The 18,473-nt window shown below is 34.3% G+C and overlaps 1 protein-coding gene and 1 long non-coding RNA gene across 2 annotated transcripts in view; both read right to left on the bottom strand.

Annotated features, from left to right (window-relative positions):
* Positions 1-866, bottom strand: part of LOC106459504 (zinc finger protein castor homolog 1-like) — a gene marked incomplete at its 5' end in the record, with an annotated part of 29,959 nt that extends 29,093 nt beyond the window's left edge. The window contains one exon of the mRNA XM_022386003.1: positions 814-866. Within this exon, the coding sequence (XP_022241711.1) occupies positions 814-866 (53 nt within the window). The remainder of the gene's footprint in view (positions 1-813) is intronic.
* A 6-nt stretch (positions 867-872) lies between these two features.
* LOC111085787 lies at positions 873-1,837 on the bottom strand. Its single transcript, XR_002610578.1, has 3 exons — positions 1,787-1,837; positions 1,378-1,510; positions 873-886 (listed from the first exon to the last, which is right to left on the bottom strand). It is a non-coding gene; the product is annotated as an uncharacterized LOC111085787 (long non-coding RNA).
* Between the last annotated feature and the right edge of the window lie 16,636 nt (positions 1,838-18,473).

Below are 18,473 nucleotides of genomic sequence, written 5' to 3'. Positions count from 1 at the left end.
CTTGCAAATATCGTCATTTTCCCCATTTTCCGTCCTCCTGTGATGACTTGCTACGCTTACCCATCTATTATTCATTTTTCTTTTTTCGTCCCTTGGCTGACGAGAGGGCTTAACCCTCTACCGGCCCGCCGGTCCACCCGGGATTGGAATGAAATAACGCTTATGTTGTTGTTGTGTTGTATATTGTTAACCTGACATAGACATGTTGAAAAATGTTTCATGCATACTAACTAACAAACAACCCACGTGCGCGAAAATAAATGTTTTGTATTCATTGTTTAAATAAAGGTGGCTTGATCCACTTGTCGTAGTTATTATTTTAATTGAATATTTTACATTGTATATTAAATAAGCCTTCTTATTTGTGTCCTTTAAAGCTAGATCCTAAAATTGTTATAGTGCACCAAAGTTGTTAGAGGGTGCAAATGCATCCCATAGTGTACACTGATGTCAAAGAAAAGGTGTTCACCTATGGAAGAACAGATAGAGCATGTTCTTAGAGGCAAAACTACTAATAAATGATATAGCGCCAAAAAAGGGTTCAGCTCTGAGGCGTTGAAGTTTTAAATTCGTCACTTTCCAGTAGTATTTTCAGGAGAACGTTATATATATATTTATGTTACATATATTTTCAAATTAGCTGTTAATATATTTGTGTCAAATTAGCTGTTTATTAGTTACTTATCTGTTTTTTTTCCTACTCAGATACAATAATTTTAAGTAATGCATATACATATATATTGACATGGAATAGAATTTTATTAATGTTCTCTTCATTAGGTTTCATAATTGCATTAGTCGAGTAGAGCTTACCTTTTGACAAAACCAGTGTAATCCGAGAACTTGCTTTTGCTGTTTGTCACGCACTCAGGACTGATGCTGGTGACTAACAAAACAAAATATTACATAACTTCTGTTAACTTTTGTGAAGAGCTACTAGATACTAGGCAACGAAGAGTATATTATAGCTAGTTTTTATCGTTTTAATGTTTCCTTCAACTAGTTAATTCAGTAATACAAAGGTTATCATTTACAGCCTTATTCGCATGTAAGCATCATTTTTACTGCCTGTATTTTACTTGCTGTTGAATATTCTGTTCTAGCGACTTTCCAGTGCGACACATTCAGAACCTTCTTTGTGGATAATGTAACTGTGATCAAAAGGCAATGGCTTACAAGAAGACCACTATCAGGCCTAGAATATAAGAATATTCATCCTAAGCATTGCCTGATGAAAATAAATTCTCTCTGATTGGATAGTTCACTAGAATTTCCGCTACTCTAGGCGTATCTCTGCTTTGGATAGCGAAGATGTTTTAAACAGACTATTTGTTAAAATGAGTATATTTGAGAATTAGCACTGATAAGGGAGCTTACTTGTTTTGTCGGTAGAAATTACAGGAAAAGAAGAACCATTACGTGATACTCCAACGACCACTCTCTCTGGTAGAATCTCGGAACACACAGTTGTTGTGTCTAGAGTCGCTAATGTTAGCACTTTATTGAGATCCTAAAATATTAAACATATTTCAGCAAATGATATTTCAACTAAATAGAAAATACATGAATAACAAACATCTTATTCAACAAAAATCAAACAAATTCCAGACAAGCTTTTTAATCATATAGAATTCTAGTCCTTTACAAATATAAGTTCACTGTGGCGAGTAACGGACAATTAAAAGCACCATATATATATATCATACACTACACCACTATATGAATCCTGACAGCTTTGAGAGGAAGAGAAAGAAAATAGGTGTTGTATAATCTGTTCTGGTCTTACCGCAGAACTTGGTACAGAGCTGGATATTGAAGGGGTAGTCGATATATCTGTAGTTTTCATCGCTTCTGCCATATCAGTTTTTTCTGCCTGCAATGATGGTGCTTCTGTACAAAAAAAAGCAAAAACAACACATCCTGGACATTCCACATCTTTATCGTATTTACGAAACAAAATAAAAAGAAAAGCTTAAGCAAGGGTGGTTAATAAGTGATCTGGTTTCCATTGTTGGAAGTACAACGAGACAGACCGGTACACTGAAGAAAGGTTTGTTTTATCTCCTAAATCCGAGGTTCTTTCGGTGGACTTAATGAGTCAATAATCTAGTCATTTTAGATAAAACGTTGTAAATAAAAGACAAACCAACAGGTACAGCTCATGCCCCAAACCAAGTTTTTACCTTACTTTATTCAACTTATCTTTTTTTCCACGACTGCATCTAGAGATAAAGAAATATGAAGATTTTTGTATTATTGGCTTTATTTTTAATTTCTGTATTATAGCTCAAGGATATCAAAAAGCAAGTGTTTACATAAAATTTGAAAATAACAGTAAAAAAGAAAATTTAATATATGTGTTGTGATAAGTAAAGATTTTCTTGCGTATTTTTATACTTAAACAAATGAGATATATGTAAGATGGGGCAAATATAACTTTTGATGACAAAATTACTTGAAAAACTACAGCTTTATTAATTTACGATCAATAAAAAGGAGAAAACTGTTCTGCTTTAAAGGAAGGTTAAATCTTCCATGAGCGTTACTTGTTCTTATTCGTAATTAGCCTTTTTTTATGTTATTTGGTCCCAAAGGTTTTATTTTATAAACGCATCAACTGATTCTTTTATTGGTTCGATGTCATTAAAGTACAATTTTATGTTACAAAATGAATGAATTAAAATAATTATTTTACCTGAAAAAGAAACAACAACAGAGGTAAACTGTACTTCACTAGTTGGTCTACAGATAAATGCTTTAGCACGTGTAACAACAATGACGGTAACCCTATGTTTTTTAGAATTTTACCTGGATATTGTTAATAAATAAGGTCCTTATGAAATTAATTATCATATTTGTTATGATCTAATAAACATAACAAATAACTTTATTTGCCAATGACAATTCATTACCATAAAATATATAGCTAATTTTTATACTACATATTGGTAAATAGCGTGGCCAAATAAAGATATGTTATTACATCAGGGTGTTAAGCTATACAAATTTCAAAACTCGAGAGAAGGAAATTGTCAGGAAAAAGTTTTCCACTGAGATTATGGGTGGATCCTTAGGAAATGCAGCAATTATGCATACGTTCTCCCACCCTTTTTTAAAGTTGTTTTCTGGGTTTTGGATTACCCCTTAGTACGTAGAGGAAAAGGTGCATTTATTCCAATCAGTTTTAAAATCTTTTTATGCACCCCTTTACAAATTCTGAATCTGTGTATGGAAATTTGGAGTACAATAATGATTGATGCCTTTTCTTTCACGAACTGTTGAAATATAGTTGTAAAACGAAGAAATATTAATGCCTGACACGTCTTAATTATAAAAATGATGAAAATTTAATTTTTCTCTCTACCTTGTAATAAAAATTAAGGTACTTTAATCAAAATGAATGCCCAGTACAATAGATTTATGTAGATTTAGATATAGGATTGTTTGTTTGTTTTTCGAATTTCGCGCAAAGCTACACGAGGGCTATCTGCGCTATCCGTCCCTAATTTAGCAGTGTAAGACTATAGAGAAGGCAGCTAGTCATCACCATCCACCGCCAACTCTTGGGCTACTCTTTTACCAACGAATAATGGGATTGACCGTCACATTATAACGCCTCCACGGCTGAAAGGGCGAGCATGTTTGGTGGGACGGGGATTCGAACCCGCGACCTGCAGATTGCGAGTCGAGTGCACTAACCACCTGGTCATGCCGGGCCATTTAGATAGAGATTTGATGACATGCTGACGTACAGAAAGTTTAGTTTCAAGTATTTTTGTGGAATAAGTTTAGAGTTAAATCTTTAATATAATTCTCTATTAGTTGATTTCCACGTCACGCTTGTACCTTTTTTAAAATAACACCATAAGTCTCACAGCGTTATATTATTTAAGTATATTTTTATCATGGCAGCTGGAAAACTTCACAGAAAAATTGTGCATGTTCATCACACTATTAGATAAGATACAACATCAATTATGTATATTATAATTATATCTGAAGTTTGTTTGTTTGTTGTTAAGCACAAAGCTAAACAATGGGTTATCTATTCTCTGACCTGCTGCGGGTTTCAAAATCGAAATTTTAGCGCTATAGGCCCTCAGCATTACTGCTGAGCCTTAAGCCATCGGGGGCATATTTCAAGGAGTTGCTTAATCTGTTACACACGCGTTTAGCAAACGGTCATAGTATCTGAGTACAAAGAAGACAGATAACAATGATTAATCTCTCTTCATTATTGCTCATTAGCACAAAGTTGCAAAATGTGTACATATCAGGCTTTCTATGAAGTACTTGCACCTTCATATTTCACTAATTTTAAAACTTTATTTTACTTTTAGCAATATATATTTTGTAAATTCTCAAATCATGTATGTATGCCATGATTGGTTATCACATTCATTCATTAACAATTAATAGACATTTTTTTTTGTTTTTAATAATTAATAAGATATTTTCATAATATATGGCAACAATAATATGTGAAAGTCATAATAAAAGAGTTTTGTGTTTCAGTTTTTCTCGTCACCGTGTGAAATGGTTTAACCATATATACTGTTATAGTGTCCTCTTAGCTGAAATTGCTTTCCTAACCCCTTCGTTTTTTTAGTGAAAAGCTTAAATGAATAGACAATTTACTTTCAAACAAAGCATTTTGATACTGAACTCATCTTTGATGTTAGTGATGTATTATAAGTTCATTATGATAATATTACTTGATTCGATACTGTCTAAATGTAAATTTGACCTAGTTTTGCAGAAAAATACCTTTTAAAGTTGTTAAGGAAAGCAAGAGACTACTTGTCATTTTATCCGAGATTTTCTGTACTTATCATTTTTGTGAAAATTTATCACAAAATAAATCAGTATTATTCCTCATAGGATTTTTATTACTATTTCAACTCCAAAGAAAGAACTAACAAGTGCACTTAACTCATTACTCAATTTCAGTATTTTATACTGCATTCATCAAGGCCACCGATGCATTTTTTATAGTATTTTTTAAACTGTAAGTTTACTTGGCACAAGTTATGAAATCCAATGAGCAAACTATGTTTGTTTTGGATTACATTTCAATAAAATGTAACACAAGTATTGTTACGTATCTGCTTGTTTGTTTGTTTCTGGTAGCAATTCTTCCCGAGGATCTTGAGCAATACAAGTCCTTTCTTGATTAAACCAGTTTATTCTTCCTCGATACAAACTTTAAGTACACAGTAGTTCCCCAATTAGTATATTTCTCGTCACTTTAAACTTAACAACTTTTATAATACACACTGTAAAACACAGCGATTCACAATGTCGATAATTTCACTCTCGACGAGTGCAACACACACACACTTTATAGCTCACTAGCTCGAAACTAACAGAATCATAAATTACACGGAACTCAAAGTAACTATTGCTCTCTCTTTATTTATCTCTGCTGGCTTTGGCTGCCAGGCTTATATACTAACGAAGAAGACATCTCGAACACACTCGGACTTCCCCGATCATTCAAGAAACTCATCACGCACGCCACCAGCGCCAGCAGCGTCACGTGACTTCCGCTGTCGTAACAGTATTATAATTTCATTATGATAATATTATTTGACTCGATACTGTCTAAATGTAAATTCGACCTAGTTTTGCAGAAAAATAATTTTTAAAGTTGCTAAGGAAAGCAAGAGAGTACTTGTCATTTTATCCGAGATTTTCTGCACTTATCATTTATGTGAAAATTTATTACAAAGTAAATCAGTATTATTCATCATAGAATTTTTTATTACTGTTTCAACTCAGAAGAAAGAACAAACAAGTGCACTTAACTCATTACTCAATTTCAGTATTTTATACTGCATTCATCCAGGCCACCCATGCATTTTTTATAGTATTGTTGCGACAGCGGAAGTGGCGTGACGCTGGTAACACGTAATGAGTATCTCGAACGTTCCTGAAGGCTCGAGCATTTGCTAGACGCACGCTCTTGTTGTATATAAGCCGGCAAACAAGGTGACGGCGGAAATAATTGAATTGCAGACAGGCAGAGATAGAGACAGACAACTGAGTCAAGCGGGGTAGTCAGTAAAGTGCGTGAATCGTTCGTTGTGAATTATAGCGTGTGTTTAAGTTAAAGTGACTGTAGAAATTAAGTACATTGCAAAGATGAATTGAGAAAGAATATATTAGTTTTATTTAAGAATGGACTTGCATCGCTGAAGTTTCTGGGAAAAGAATTTCTACGGAAAGTTAACAAACGAGAACAGAGACGTAACAGTATTTTTAAACTGTAAGTTTACTTGGCACAAGTTATGAAATCAAATAAGCAAACTATGTTTTTATTGGATTATATTTCAATAAAATGTAACAAGTATTGTTACGATCCCGTATTAATGTACTGTATAAAACGTAGAAACGAATAAATGTCAACTCTGCATTTTTGTAGTTTTAAAGATATATTACATATTATAAAATACAAACATCAAATATTAACTTATATACAATAATTTACAAAAGGGTACAATACAAAAGAAATCACTCTTTCTTGGTATATCCACGTAGAAACTGTCTCTCCAATTCAACGTTATCACTTTAAAACGTAGTGTTACGACAGTGGAGGTTACGTGACGCTAGTAACATGTCATATTCTCGAAGCTTCGTGAATCCTCGGGAGGTTACTAGATGTACGGTATTCTTTTATATAAGACGGCCACGAAGTGACGGCAACAAGGTAATGTGTAATTGACAGTTGAGTCGAGCACGTGAGACGTTCGTTGTGAATTATAGCGTTTGTTATAGCGCGACTGTGGAAATTAAGTGTATTGCAAAATTGTATCTAGAAAGAATAAACCAGTTTTATTTAAGAAAGGACTTGTATCGCTAAAGTTTCTTCGGAAAGGAATTATACGTAAAATTAACTAACGATCGGAGGCGTAACAGTAGTATGTCGAATTCAGCTTCAGGTTGTAAATTCAAAGTTACAGATTCACGGTTACAAAACGTTCACTGTTCCAATGTCAACTGCACCAAAACTTGTCGATATTTTCAAAAACGGTTTGCAACAGTTCTCAAATAGCACAAGGCATATAAAAGTTAAAACTAATTCTTAATCTTACAAAACTCTTTTGTCCTAAGCAAAAAGCTAATGATAGCTTATAACAAAAACCTACAATTAATATCTAGGTTAAAAAAATATTTCAAGTTTGATACAGAAATCTCTGTCTTAAATGGCCACTAAAAACTAAACTAAACCAAGCTTCTCAAAGAACATTTTTCTATTACTAACAGAAACTTGAGACTTTTTTGTATAAAACCCAAAAACATCGTTACGGAGACGAGCATGCTAAAAACCGTTAGTTACACGTTATTGATCAGGCGATATACCTACAGCGCCTCATAAGCAAGTTTTACAAAAATACGGCATCGTAACAGTATGTATTTACTGATGGTTAGTATCAAAGTAGTTAGTAGAATGAGCCCCCCAGTGGCACAGTGGTATGTCTGCGGACTTACGACGCTAGAAACCGGGTTTCGATACCCGTGGTGGGCAGAGCAAAGATAGCTCATTGTGTAGCTTTGTGCTTAATTCCAAACAAACAAAACAAATAGTAGAATGAAAAATATCAAATATTATCTACTTCAACCTTTTCACTATTAAACAGGAATCCTTGCTCTGACAACTTTTCACTATTAAACAGGAATCCTTGCTCTGACAACTTTTCACTAATAAACAGGAATCTGGCAACTTCTTTCCCTAAAGTTTTGAAATCACAAAACCAATTTATATATCAATTTTCCTGCTTTCTGCCAGAAGTGAAAATCTCAGACCGGAAGTACTAGCTTTATACAAACCGTTAGTACATCTATGTATTCTAGTTTTATTACATTCTTGTTGCATGTTCGTGGGAAAATTTCGATTCTAAATTTCTCACGCGAACCTTCGCTCACTGCACGTTTTATACCAAAGAACCAAAGAATAAACGTATCTGAGATACTATGACATACTCTGATAATGTGTATACAGGGTGTACCAAAAGTTGTCTTCACTTAACCCTCTTCTGTGTGGATTAATTTATTTGTCTATATGCACTGATTATTTGTATGTAAATATTCACAAAATGGTGTCTATCGTCATGACACAATTGACAAAAATAAAATAAAAGTACAATCGAGAACAAAATAATATCTCCACTCAATAAAACGGATTAGTGTACCGCTATGGGTTAATTAACTTTTGAACTATCCTTTACAAACATTGCACGCTGTAGTATCTTTTGTTGTTTGTTTATTTTGAATTTCGCGCAAAGCTACACGAGGGCTATCTGCGCTAGAGGTCCCTAATTTAGCAGTGTAAGACTAGAGAGAAGGCAGCTAGTCATCACCACCCACCACCAACTTTTGGGCTACTCTTTTACCAACGAATAGTGGGATTGACCGTCACATTACAATGCCCCCACATCTGAAATAGCGAGCATGTTTGGTGTGACGTGGATTCGAACCCGCGATCCTCAGATTGCGAGACAAGAGTCCTAACCACCTGGCCATTCCAGGCCTCCTTTGTTGTTTACTCAACCTGTGATAATATCATGAACGTTTGGGTGAATAATAACAACGCCCGTTTTTCCTTCTGCAAAGTTTTTAATAATTTCCTTTGTAAGTCATAATAAGTTAATACAAAACACTGATGTGCTAACTAGAAACATGTATTACTGTGTTTGTAGTTAGCTAAGTATTTTGTAGTGCTAGCCTGTGTCGACATATTTGTTCGTTAATACAGTTACACTTCAGACCCAGCAGTTAGGCAATTTTATTATAATAGGTGTAATATCAAGAGCTTTTATACCATAAACAATTAATTATTGAAACACGAACGTTGAAAAGATCTTAGGTTGTAAAGTTAATAACATAATACTGTTTATGTTTCTGTTGAATGTTCGTATTTACTTGATAGAATGAATAATTATTAAGATTCTCTTACACAAGCCAACTAATATTTTATCTTCGGATTTTTCTGAAATAGGATAACTACTAGTATCAGCTTTAGAGTAGAACGATGAAACTAGAAACTAATTTCACAGAATAAATATATTTACCCAAGTTGTTGTAAATATAGCGCCGTCTATTGAGTATGAAATGAAATCTACTTCACTTTGAAGCTAGGTTTAGCACTCGGATTCTGTTTTCCTTGTGGTAATTTGAAATAGGAAACGTGTTTGTCTGTATTGGACAACGCCATGGTCAGACGAATACTACAATTTCGATCTACATCAATTCTCATTAGACAGGCTGCCGTCGATCAATGCGTTATACAAATGAGCTTTATACATCTTTATGTGTTGGCAACAGTCTAGTGCATACTGCACACACCTTCAAAGTAAAATAGAAAATGTATTTCATATTTTAAACACTTTTTACTATTACAGTATATAGCTTTAACATTTTGATCATTTTCAGTGATAATTCCAACATTTATTTAATTTTCAAAAATTTAACACGTTATACTTTATTTCTCTATTCTGTCCATGAAATATTGCATTTCATTCGAATTGTTTCCAAAATCTTCTGAAAAAGACTTGTTGTTTGTTGTAAAGCAGAAAGTTACGCAATGGTCTAGCTACTCTCCGCCAACCGTGGGTATTAAAAACCGATTTTTAACGTTATAAGCTCAGAAACTTACTGCTGCGTCAATGGAGAACAGAAAAGAGAGAGTTATTGTTAAGAAAAAATTGATAAACGTTTCTTTAAAGGTTATACGAAATTCTGTTAAACCAATCATTTTCCCACCATCATTTTTCTGTTCTGTGGTTCGCGTCCCATTACCAAAAAAAAAAATTGCGCTCCGCACTTTGGGGCCGTCGGTGCGTTATAAGAGTGAAAGCCAACCCACTATTCAGTCTAGGAAGACCAACCCCCAGTGTTATAGATGGGTGGTGTTAACTAGCTACCTTTCTTCTAGTCCATCACTTCAAAAATAGGGACAGTTAGCACAGATACCGTTCGTAAGTTCAATAAAGCTATTCATATGAACTTACTGATAGTTGCTGTTGTGGATCAGATACAGTGGACTGACCTGTCCCACGTTGTGGCTCATAATAACTCATAGTTATAAAATTATGAATACTTCCTCTCTCCCTGGAATACAGACATGACACCAGTTGAAATCACTACTAATTCTAAACCAAGGAAAACATAAGGAGAATACTAACTGTCCATAAACATTATAATTACTTGTACTATCATATGGTCACTACCAAAAGGTCAGTTAATCTAAATGTACAAGGGTACCAAAACGTGCCGGATGGTCACTCTGGCATAATTAAGTCTAAGAGCAGATTTGTACGGTCTCTGAACTAGAATCTGGTCTCCGATTTCGTGTCCTTGGCCTTCTTTGAGATCCAGGAAAGCGCAATATTTGAAACTGTGTTTATACCCTTACTCACAAGCTAGCCAGACCAAGCTTTACACACGTGCTCTGGTACCACGGGTGATTTCCTAACTGTTTATTAATTAGGCCATGGACCCTTCTTTAAGGGGATAGAGTAACAATAGAAGTAGTTGGGAATAAAGGAGGAGCTTGATCGGCACACTAGGGCCTATGTAAGATCATTGGGGGATGCCCTTGAACCCTGCAGCGGATTCACATACGTTCTGAATTTATACTGATTTAATGTTAAAATCAATTGAAATAATACTTTTGTACAATGTTGGCGCACAGTCTTGGCTATATTTTGTCTGAGAGAAAGTAAAGAACAGTGTAAAATAATATGTCAAGTACACTATGCCTGCTGTATCAAGTGCCGATTATGCCTTTCCCTCAATACCTTGAAGGTACGACAGATGCTGTGGTGAATAGTGTGGAGTGTATTAGGTTGGTGAAGTGTACAAAAGTACGACAGAGGTTTTGGTGAATAACGTGGAGTGTATTAGGTTGGTGAAGTGTACATAGGTACGACAGATGTTGTAGTGAAGAATGTGGAGTGTATTAGGTTGTTGAAGTGTACAAAAGTACGACAGAGGTTTTGGTGAATAACGTGGAGTGTATTAGGTTGGTGAAGTGTACAAATGTACGACAGATGTTGTGGTGAACGGTGTGAAGTGTACAAAAGTACGACAGAAGTTTTGGTGAATAACGTGGATTGTATTAGGTTGGTGAAGTGTACATAGGTACGACAGATGTTGTAGTGAAGAATATGGAGTGTATTAGGTTGGTGAAGTGTAATTTTTCATCTGCTTTACTGATGCCACAACACATCAAAATTGGGATAAGGATTTTTAAAACTATACCATTTATTTATTTTAACACCATAAATTATAAATTATCATTTTCAAGAATTAGCCTACTCATTATTCAACAGATATTGGTCACGGAGTGGGTTAAGTGAATACAGTATCAATGGGAGAAGACTACATTAATTTTTGCTTATGGGCTATCTGTGCTGTGCCCACTACCGGTATCGAAACCCGATTTTGGGATTATAGTACATCAGATTTACGGTTCAGCCAGTGGGAGCAACTACATTAGTAATTTCTAATAAGATTGTTTGTTTGTTATGAATTTCGCGCAAAGCTACACGAGGGCTGTCTGGGCTAGCCGTCCCTAATTTAGCAGTGTAAGACTAGAGGGAAGGCAGCTAAGCATCACCACCCACCGCCAACTCTTTTACCAACGAATAGTGGGATTGACCGTCACATTATAACGCCTCCACGGCTGAAAGGGCGAGTAAGTTTGATGTGACGGAGATTCAAACCTGCGACCCGCAGATTGCGAGTCCAGCACCCTAACCACCTGGCCATGCCGGGCCTTCTAATAAAAACTTCTGAGTGAAAGCAAATACTAGTGTATAATAATTTCGTTTTGAAAATATTTTAATGTGTTTCTTATTTTTTTCCACTTCTAGACGCCTTCTACTTTACTGTAAGCACGGTTAATAAGGGATGGCTTTTCAATTAATTGGAGGTTGCCCAGAGGTAAGCCCCCAGTGGCACAGCGGTATGTCTGCGGACTTACAGCGCTATAATCCAGGTTTCGATACCCGTAGTGGGCAGAGCATAGATAGCCCGTTGTGTAGCTTTGTGCTTAATTACAAATAAGCCCAGAGGTAAAAAAGACTAATAAAGACTTTCAAGTTTGCCCTTTCACTGGAAATTAGCGAAAGAATTGAAATAATATATGTATACAGTATCTATAACCTAAACTATTTTCCGTGTTCTGTTTACGTTATTTGAAGCAGAAAAATTAAGTTTTAAGCTTATAAAGTAAGCAAAAAAATAAAACAAAAACAAAACCTTCGTTGACGAAATCTTTCTCAAGTGAAATTTAGTCTTTATGTTTGTTTTGCGTGTTTTTTGTTTTGATTTTTAATTATTACATAAGTTATATTTTTTTTTCATCAATAGCGTAAAACGTATTTTTAAATATTTTAATTTTGAACATTAAACTTATCAAAATAGCGAAAAAAAAGATAAAAATGTATAACTTCCACAGACCTGAGGAAAAACTTTGAATTGGAACATGTTTGGTTACGAAATCAACTAGGCTATTCATTCCATAAACGTCAAGCAACTCCTTGATGGTGGTCTCAGCAAAGTCTTTCATAACTGGAGCTTCACTAGGTTGGCACACTGCATTATTCTTGGAAGGAACTGAGGTTAGTGCTGAGTTCTTTGACTTCAATGGTATCGAGAGGTCTGAAGGACCATCATTTGAACCACAGAAAAATTGTTTGTTCATGGCAGTGACACAGGACAAGTCTACTGTCGCATCGAATCGACTTAAACGAGCAGATTCTGTCACTGTAGAAGATGAAATGTCTACTTCCTCAACTGATCGTGTAGTGAGATCAACTGGAAAACAATCTTCGTCAAGTGCTACTTGTTCTTCACATGTTAAATCCAAAGGCTGATCAATAAACCAACCGACATAGTCATATCCACCTCTTCTATTTACTTTTCTATTCAAATTATTACTCAAGATATTTGGGTTGTGAGATTTTTCAATTAAATCACTCAAAGGCTTTACTAGATTAGTTTTATCCCTTCCATTTGAACTTTCTGGATCATTGTTTCTTTCTTGGGCTTCAACGTCATTATCCGTACGATGAAACGCAATATTTATAGGCTTGAAATTTTTTCTTTTGTTTTTGCGACTGAAAATCAAAGAATTACTTTTTTGGAGAGCAGAAAGTGTTTCTTCACATTTACTTTCAACATCATTTCCTTGGCATAAATCGTTGTTACAAGGATTGCATATAGAAGGGACTTTAGAGATACTAGTCTCATCACATGCTTTAATCGGTCCATACAAATCATTACCGTTCTTTACTGATCCGCTCACAATGTCTTGGTTTCCCTGTTGCCTAGAATCCAGAATGCAAATGGATCTGTGAAATTTGGTTGTTGCAACACCTGTAGCTCTACTATGGTCACCGTTAGCTTCTATAAGGCTCTTCGAGTCCAAAACTCTATCACTTGTAAGAGTGTTTACACCATTAAATGGAATACGCAAATCTCTTGGAATTCCACTTTCTCGCGACCTTGATGATTCCTGGTTTTCTTTAAACATTACTCTAATTTTACACCGTAAGCCTGCCTTCTCTTCCGATCCCAGCTCTATTCTTCCAGATTCCCCTTGGATTTCGATCAACATTCAGTACTCCCATATTAGCATAAAAAGTATTTGACAATGTTAAGACAGTATTAGCAGCTGCAACCAAACTAATTTCTTTTCAGGTTTGACTAACCATCCACTATAGTTCCTGTCCTCATTCATATAGCTTTGTGTAACAAGCCCCTTTATACTAGTGGAACAGGTTCATAAATCTGTTAGGAACGACAAAAATAAAATAAACATTATAGGAATATGACAAAGATATGCTATTGAAATAGATAAAACCAAAACTAAAAGACAACTCCTTATGACAATATATAAAATATAGCTTCTTTTTTCTTTCTTTTACGGTGAGCTGGTTATGTGTAAAATAATCTACACTGATGGTGATTTATATTAAAGAAAATAATTTACTACAATAAGAAATTAATATAAATATAAACAAAACCAGTTTCAAAGAAACACTCTTAATATGTTTATGCGTGACACACTCAAATATTATTCAAAACGCACCTGTGAGAAAAAGTGTATAAATAAACGTTTCATTGTGTAAGAACCATCTGACAAGCTTCTAATACAACTGAAACGTATAAGACATCACGAGCACAGCAGTCCACTGTTTTCTTGTTCACAAATCGATTTGCCATTTCGTCTATAGTTTTATCTGATCTTCACCGTTTGCACTTTACACACTGTTTCTTGTTCTAATAACTGTACTGAGTGCGTCTATATATAATTTGAATATTAGCAGTACTTGAGTGACCCATTTTTAGACATTTATAAGTCTACAGTTTTCTAGATCATTCTTGAGAAAAATGACGACTTTGAAAAAAGTGTTTCTACAAAATTGAATTATCGTCTTTTATTTGAACAAAATATATAATAACAGAAATAAGAAATGAAAACAAGTTTTTACTTGAAATTTCTAGTAATTTTAATTATGTTTTTTTTTTTGTTATTGCCCACCAGGGGTATAGAATACAGATTTTTAGCATCATAAGGCCTCAAACTTACTTCTTAACCAAAGGGGTCTTAAGTATTAGATAATAATTTAATTTTCCAAAACTTGAAAAATCCCGAGTAAAAAATAAAAAAAATTCTTGCTCATTTTTGTTAATAATAATGCGCAACGATATATTTATATAAAAATAATAATAGAAAAGTAAAAAAGCAGTTTTTTCTTTCAAAATTGTGTAACGAATTTGTTATTATATATTTATTTTATTATCGACGTTTGTTTAGATGACATTTATATTTAAAAACATGCATAGCTTATCGTATTAAATATGTATTGCGCAACTCCCGCCTATTCTCCAAAGTTGTAGAAGATTCTCGAGATTAGGAATCAACAATATAGCTATATACGTAAACGTATAAATATAGCTCAGTATTGTTATGTAATATGAATTTTCTAGAAAACCTTCCCACGCCTATAAATACAACCAACGCGACGCGGCAAAAGAGGAGTGTCTATTAGTAGTGCGCTATAATCAGTGTGCTATAAACTCCGAAAGCTACAACTGTGATTGTTATAACGCTTACCAATCGGAAAGCTTCAGATATTTGACCAGGAATCTTTACAAAGTTCGAACATTACAGACTATTTAACTTCAGCTGATTCTCATCGGACATTAGTATTTTTTACGAAAACGTTATATAAATTCACCACGAAATACTAAGCGCGCATGATCAGTGAATAGCGACGGACAAAAACTCAGCGTGTGTGACAAAGGACTAAGCAAGCTAGCTTCCCGACGAATCGTACTTACATCAACCCTCTCATCGTGAACCCTTGATATGATATTGTTACGTCTCTGGTCGTTTGTTAATTTCCGGTATAAATTCTTCCCGAGGAACTTCAGTGATACAAGTCCTTTCTTAAATAAAACTAGTTTATTCTTTCTCAATACAACTTTGCAATACACAGAATTTCCACAGTCACTTTAAGTTAAACACACGCTATAATTCACAATGATTCACGCACTTTACTTACGGTCACTACCACTCGCTTGACTCAATTATCTATCTCTATATCTCTATATCTGCTATCTATCTCTGCTTTATTTGCCGGCTTATATACAATAAAAGAAGGCGCCTAGAAAAGACTAGAGTTGGCAGGAAAAGTCAAGATCCTTCGAGAATCTCATGACGTGTTACTAGCGTCACGTGACTTCCGCTGTCGTAACAATATCAGGGAAGTTCCAAACTAGAAATAAGACATTATAATGTTTGTACGTTTGTGAAACTTTTGTTTATAAATCATTGTTTATAATAACGATTTGTAATAACTGTTATTGTGAATTGTATTGTTGTGTATATATTAAAACGTATTTGTGTTAAAAAAAAGAAAATTGTGTGTATCAATCTTATTGGCAAATATCACAAACTGACAATATATCGGCTTTTACTTAACTACTAAATTAAATTATCAGTGAACTCAATTTCAGGCCATTTGACGTAACAGTTGGGATTAACACTACAGTTCATATCCTTATTTAAACAACCTTACAGTTTAACATGACCTTGATTATTGAGTAGTTAATTAAAAACTTTGGCTGGTGCCAAAAAGTAAAGATACTTTGACTGAGCAGACACTCCTTCAGCTTCTCTCGGACAACTGAAAATAATCATACATCACAGAGTTTCCTCAATTGGCAAAAGACGATAGAATGTCTTTTAAACCGAAAGAAGTTGTTATTTATTTTTATTTTTTCAGCAACTTATGCAAGCAACATCTAAACTAAGTTGAAACTCGTTATACAAACAATATTATACTAAATTTGAAAGAAAAGCACGCTAAAAATAATGAAAAAGAAAAACATTAATTTAAATTTAGAAACGTGACCTAGATTAAATGTATATGCCCCACATACAAATTTGGGTGGTTAAAAATTATATTTAGAAAATTTTGACTAATCAAAAGTAGTGCTACGATAAAAAATTATATATCATTGTGGCTGTATTAAACAGTCTTCCAGTATCATTGTGGCTATATTAAACGGGCTGTATTAAACAGTGTGTATTAAACGGTCTGTATTAAACAGTTTGTATTAAACAGTCTGTATCAAACAGTCTGTATTAGATGGTATGTATTAAACACTGTATTAAACGGTCTGTATTAAACGGTCTTCTTTGAAAAAGTGATTCGTACGATATAGTTTGATCAAATCATTTTAATGAATTCAGCTTGTATTGTTGTATAACATGATTTTTTACATTTAAAATGCTGTCTCTAAAATGTATTCACACAGAGGTAAATGTGATTTGAACTCTTATTAGTTCAATGATTGTGTATATATATATGCATATGTTAAATATTTCCTTTTTTTCTTTTTTGTCTCGTTGAAATACTTGGTTCATGAAGTTTAATCATCGTGATCATTTTTGCAGATGCATTGACTGAGCCAACTGATCATACCTTTTACTGTCAGATCATAGTTGTACTATTTTCTTACAGCAGTCTATTATCAAAAATGAGCTCAGAATGCAAGAATACTCCTAACAATATTCCTCGTTACGTCAGCTTCAAAGAACGTATGTGGTTTATTAAAACATCTTCGGACAATGCACAAGTTGTGTTTCAAGCATTTCGGTTATCAATCCTCAGTATCGGGTCAGGTTTTAAGTGGTACGGCCACAAACAGAATTCCAAGTTAATAACGCACTAATTATCATTCACTATACAACAAGCACGAACTGACCTGTTCTAGCTATCGTACACGTTAAAGGTGCGTGAAGGGGAAAGGACAGGAGCGGGAGCTTTTACATCTACCTGCTACTGTGTGTATACACGATTCGTCATGGCTTTACCTTTTCACCCGAGGGAGGGGACCCTAAAGGTGTGAGGGATCATAATTTCAGGACGGTGACTGACCCTAACTATGTTTCCAGCCTATTATTCAAGCCTTGATGACCATCCCCATTACACAAAATATATTGTGTAGCAAAAGTAAGAGCAACAAAAAGAAAGAAATTCAGTTGTGATAACTATTAAAAAGACATGAAACTTTTCGTATAGAGAATAACCTTCACTGCACGAACTCACATCAACTAATGTCAAAGAAACAATATTGGAGGAACATACTTTAGTCATGATGGCCACATCTGCTGTAAGAGCAAGCTGTAATCTTTACAAAAACAAACAAAAAATATTTATGCAATGTCCTAGGAGAATAATGGAAATGTAACCTTTGGGTCTCTGAAATCACGCATTGGAACAAAAATCAGTGTGATTATTCTAAAATATGTGTTTATGTATTTGTGTTTTCTCTGGAGCACAAAACTAACAGATTGTTTTCAGAAAGCTATGCATGCACTGTAAAATTAAAATTAAAACGTGATTGTATGTGTTGACTTTTCTATCATTTGCATTCAATGTTAATGACCTCAGACAGATGCAGAAAGAACAGAAATGTAAGAATACGATTTTCTACAATAGTAATAGTTAAACATAGTTATTTACATAGATCCTTTGAAACTAAACTTATAAATCAGCGTATAAAGCTAAACAAGAAAATTATTGCATATTCTTTAGAGATTTAAATAAACATCCTTTTCAAGATTAACAGATATACTTTTAATATATTAGTTATAAAAATGAAGACTATAGAACAACGGTTGATAAGTTGAGACATGTTGAGTAACTCTACAATGAGATCATCATCCTATTGAACTATTATTTTATAGAAGCACCAGCCACCTTAGCAGCACAGTCCTTAGCAAGACCATTCGCCAATAGAACTGTTGCGTCAGCGAAGTCACATGATCAGTGTCACGCCACGTTTCTAGAACTATCCTGTACCTTGGCGAATGTTCTAGCATTTACTAAATATAGGGTAGTCTGGTATATAAAAGAGGGTGACAACGTGACGGGACAATAATGTGATGT

Source organism: Limulus polyphemus, unplaced genomic scaffold (genome assembly GCF_000517525.1).
Source record: "Limulus polyphemus unplaced genomic scaffold, Limulus_polyphemus-2.1.2 Scaffold619, whole genome shotgun sequence".
NCBI lineage: Eukaryota > Metazoa > Arthropoda > Merostomata > Xiphosura > Limulidae > Limulus > Limulus polyphemus.
The sequence above is the reverse complement of the archived record's forward strand: the minus strand, read 5'-3'. Positions and strand labels throughout refer to the sequence as shown.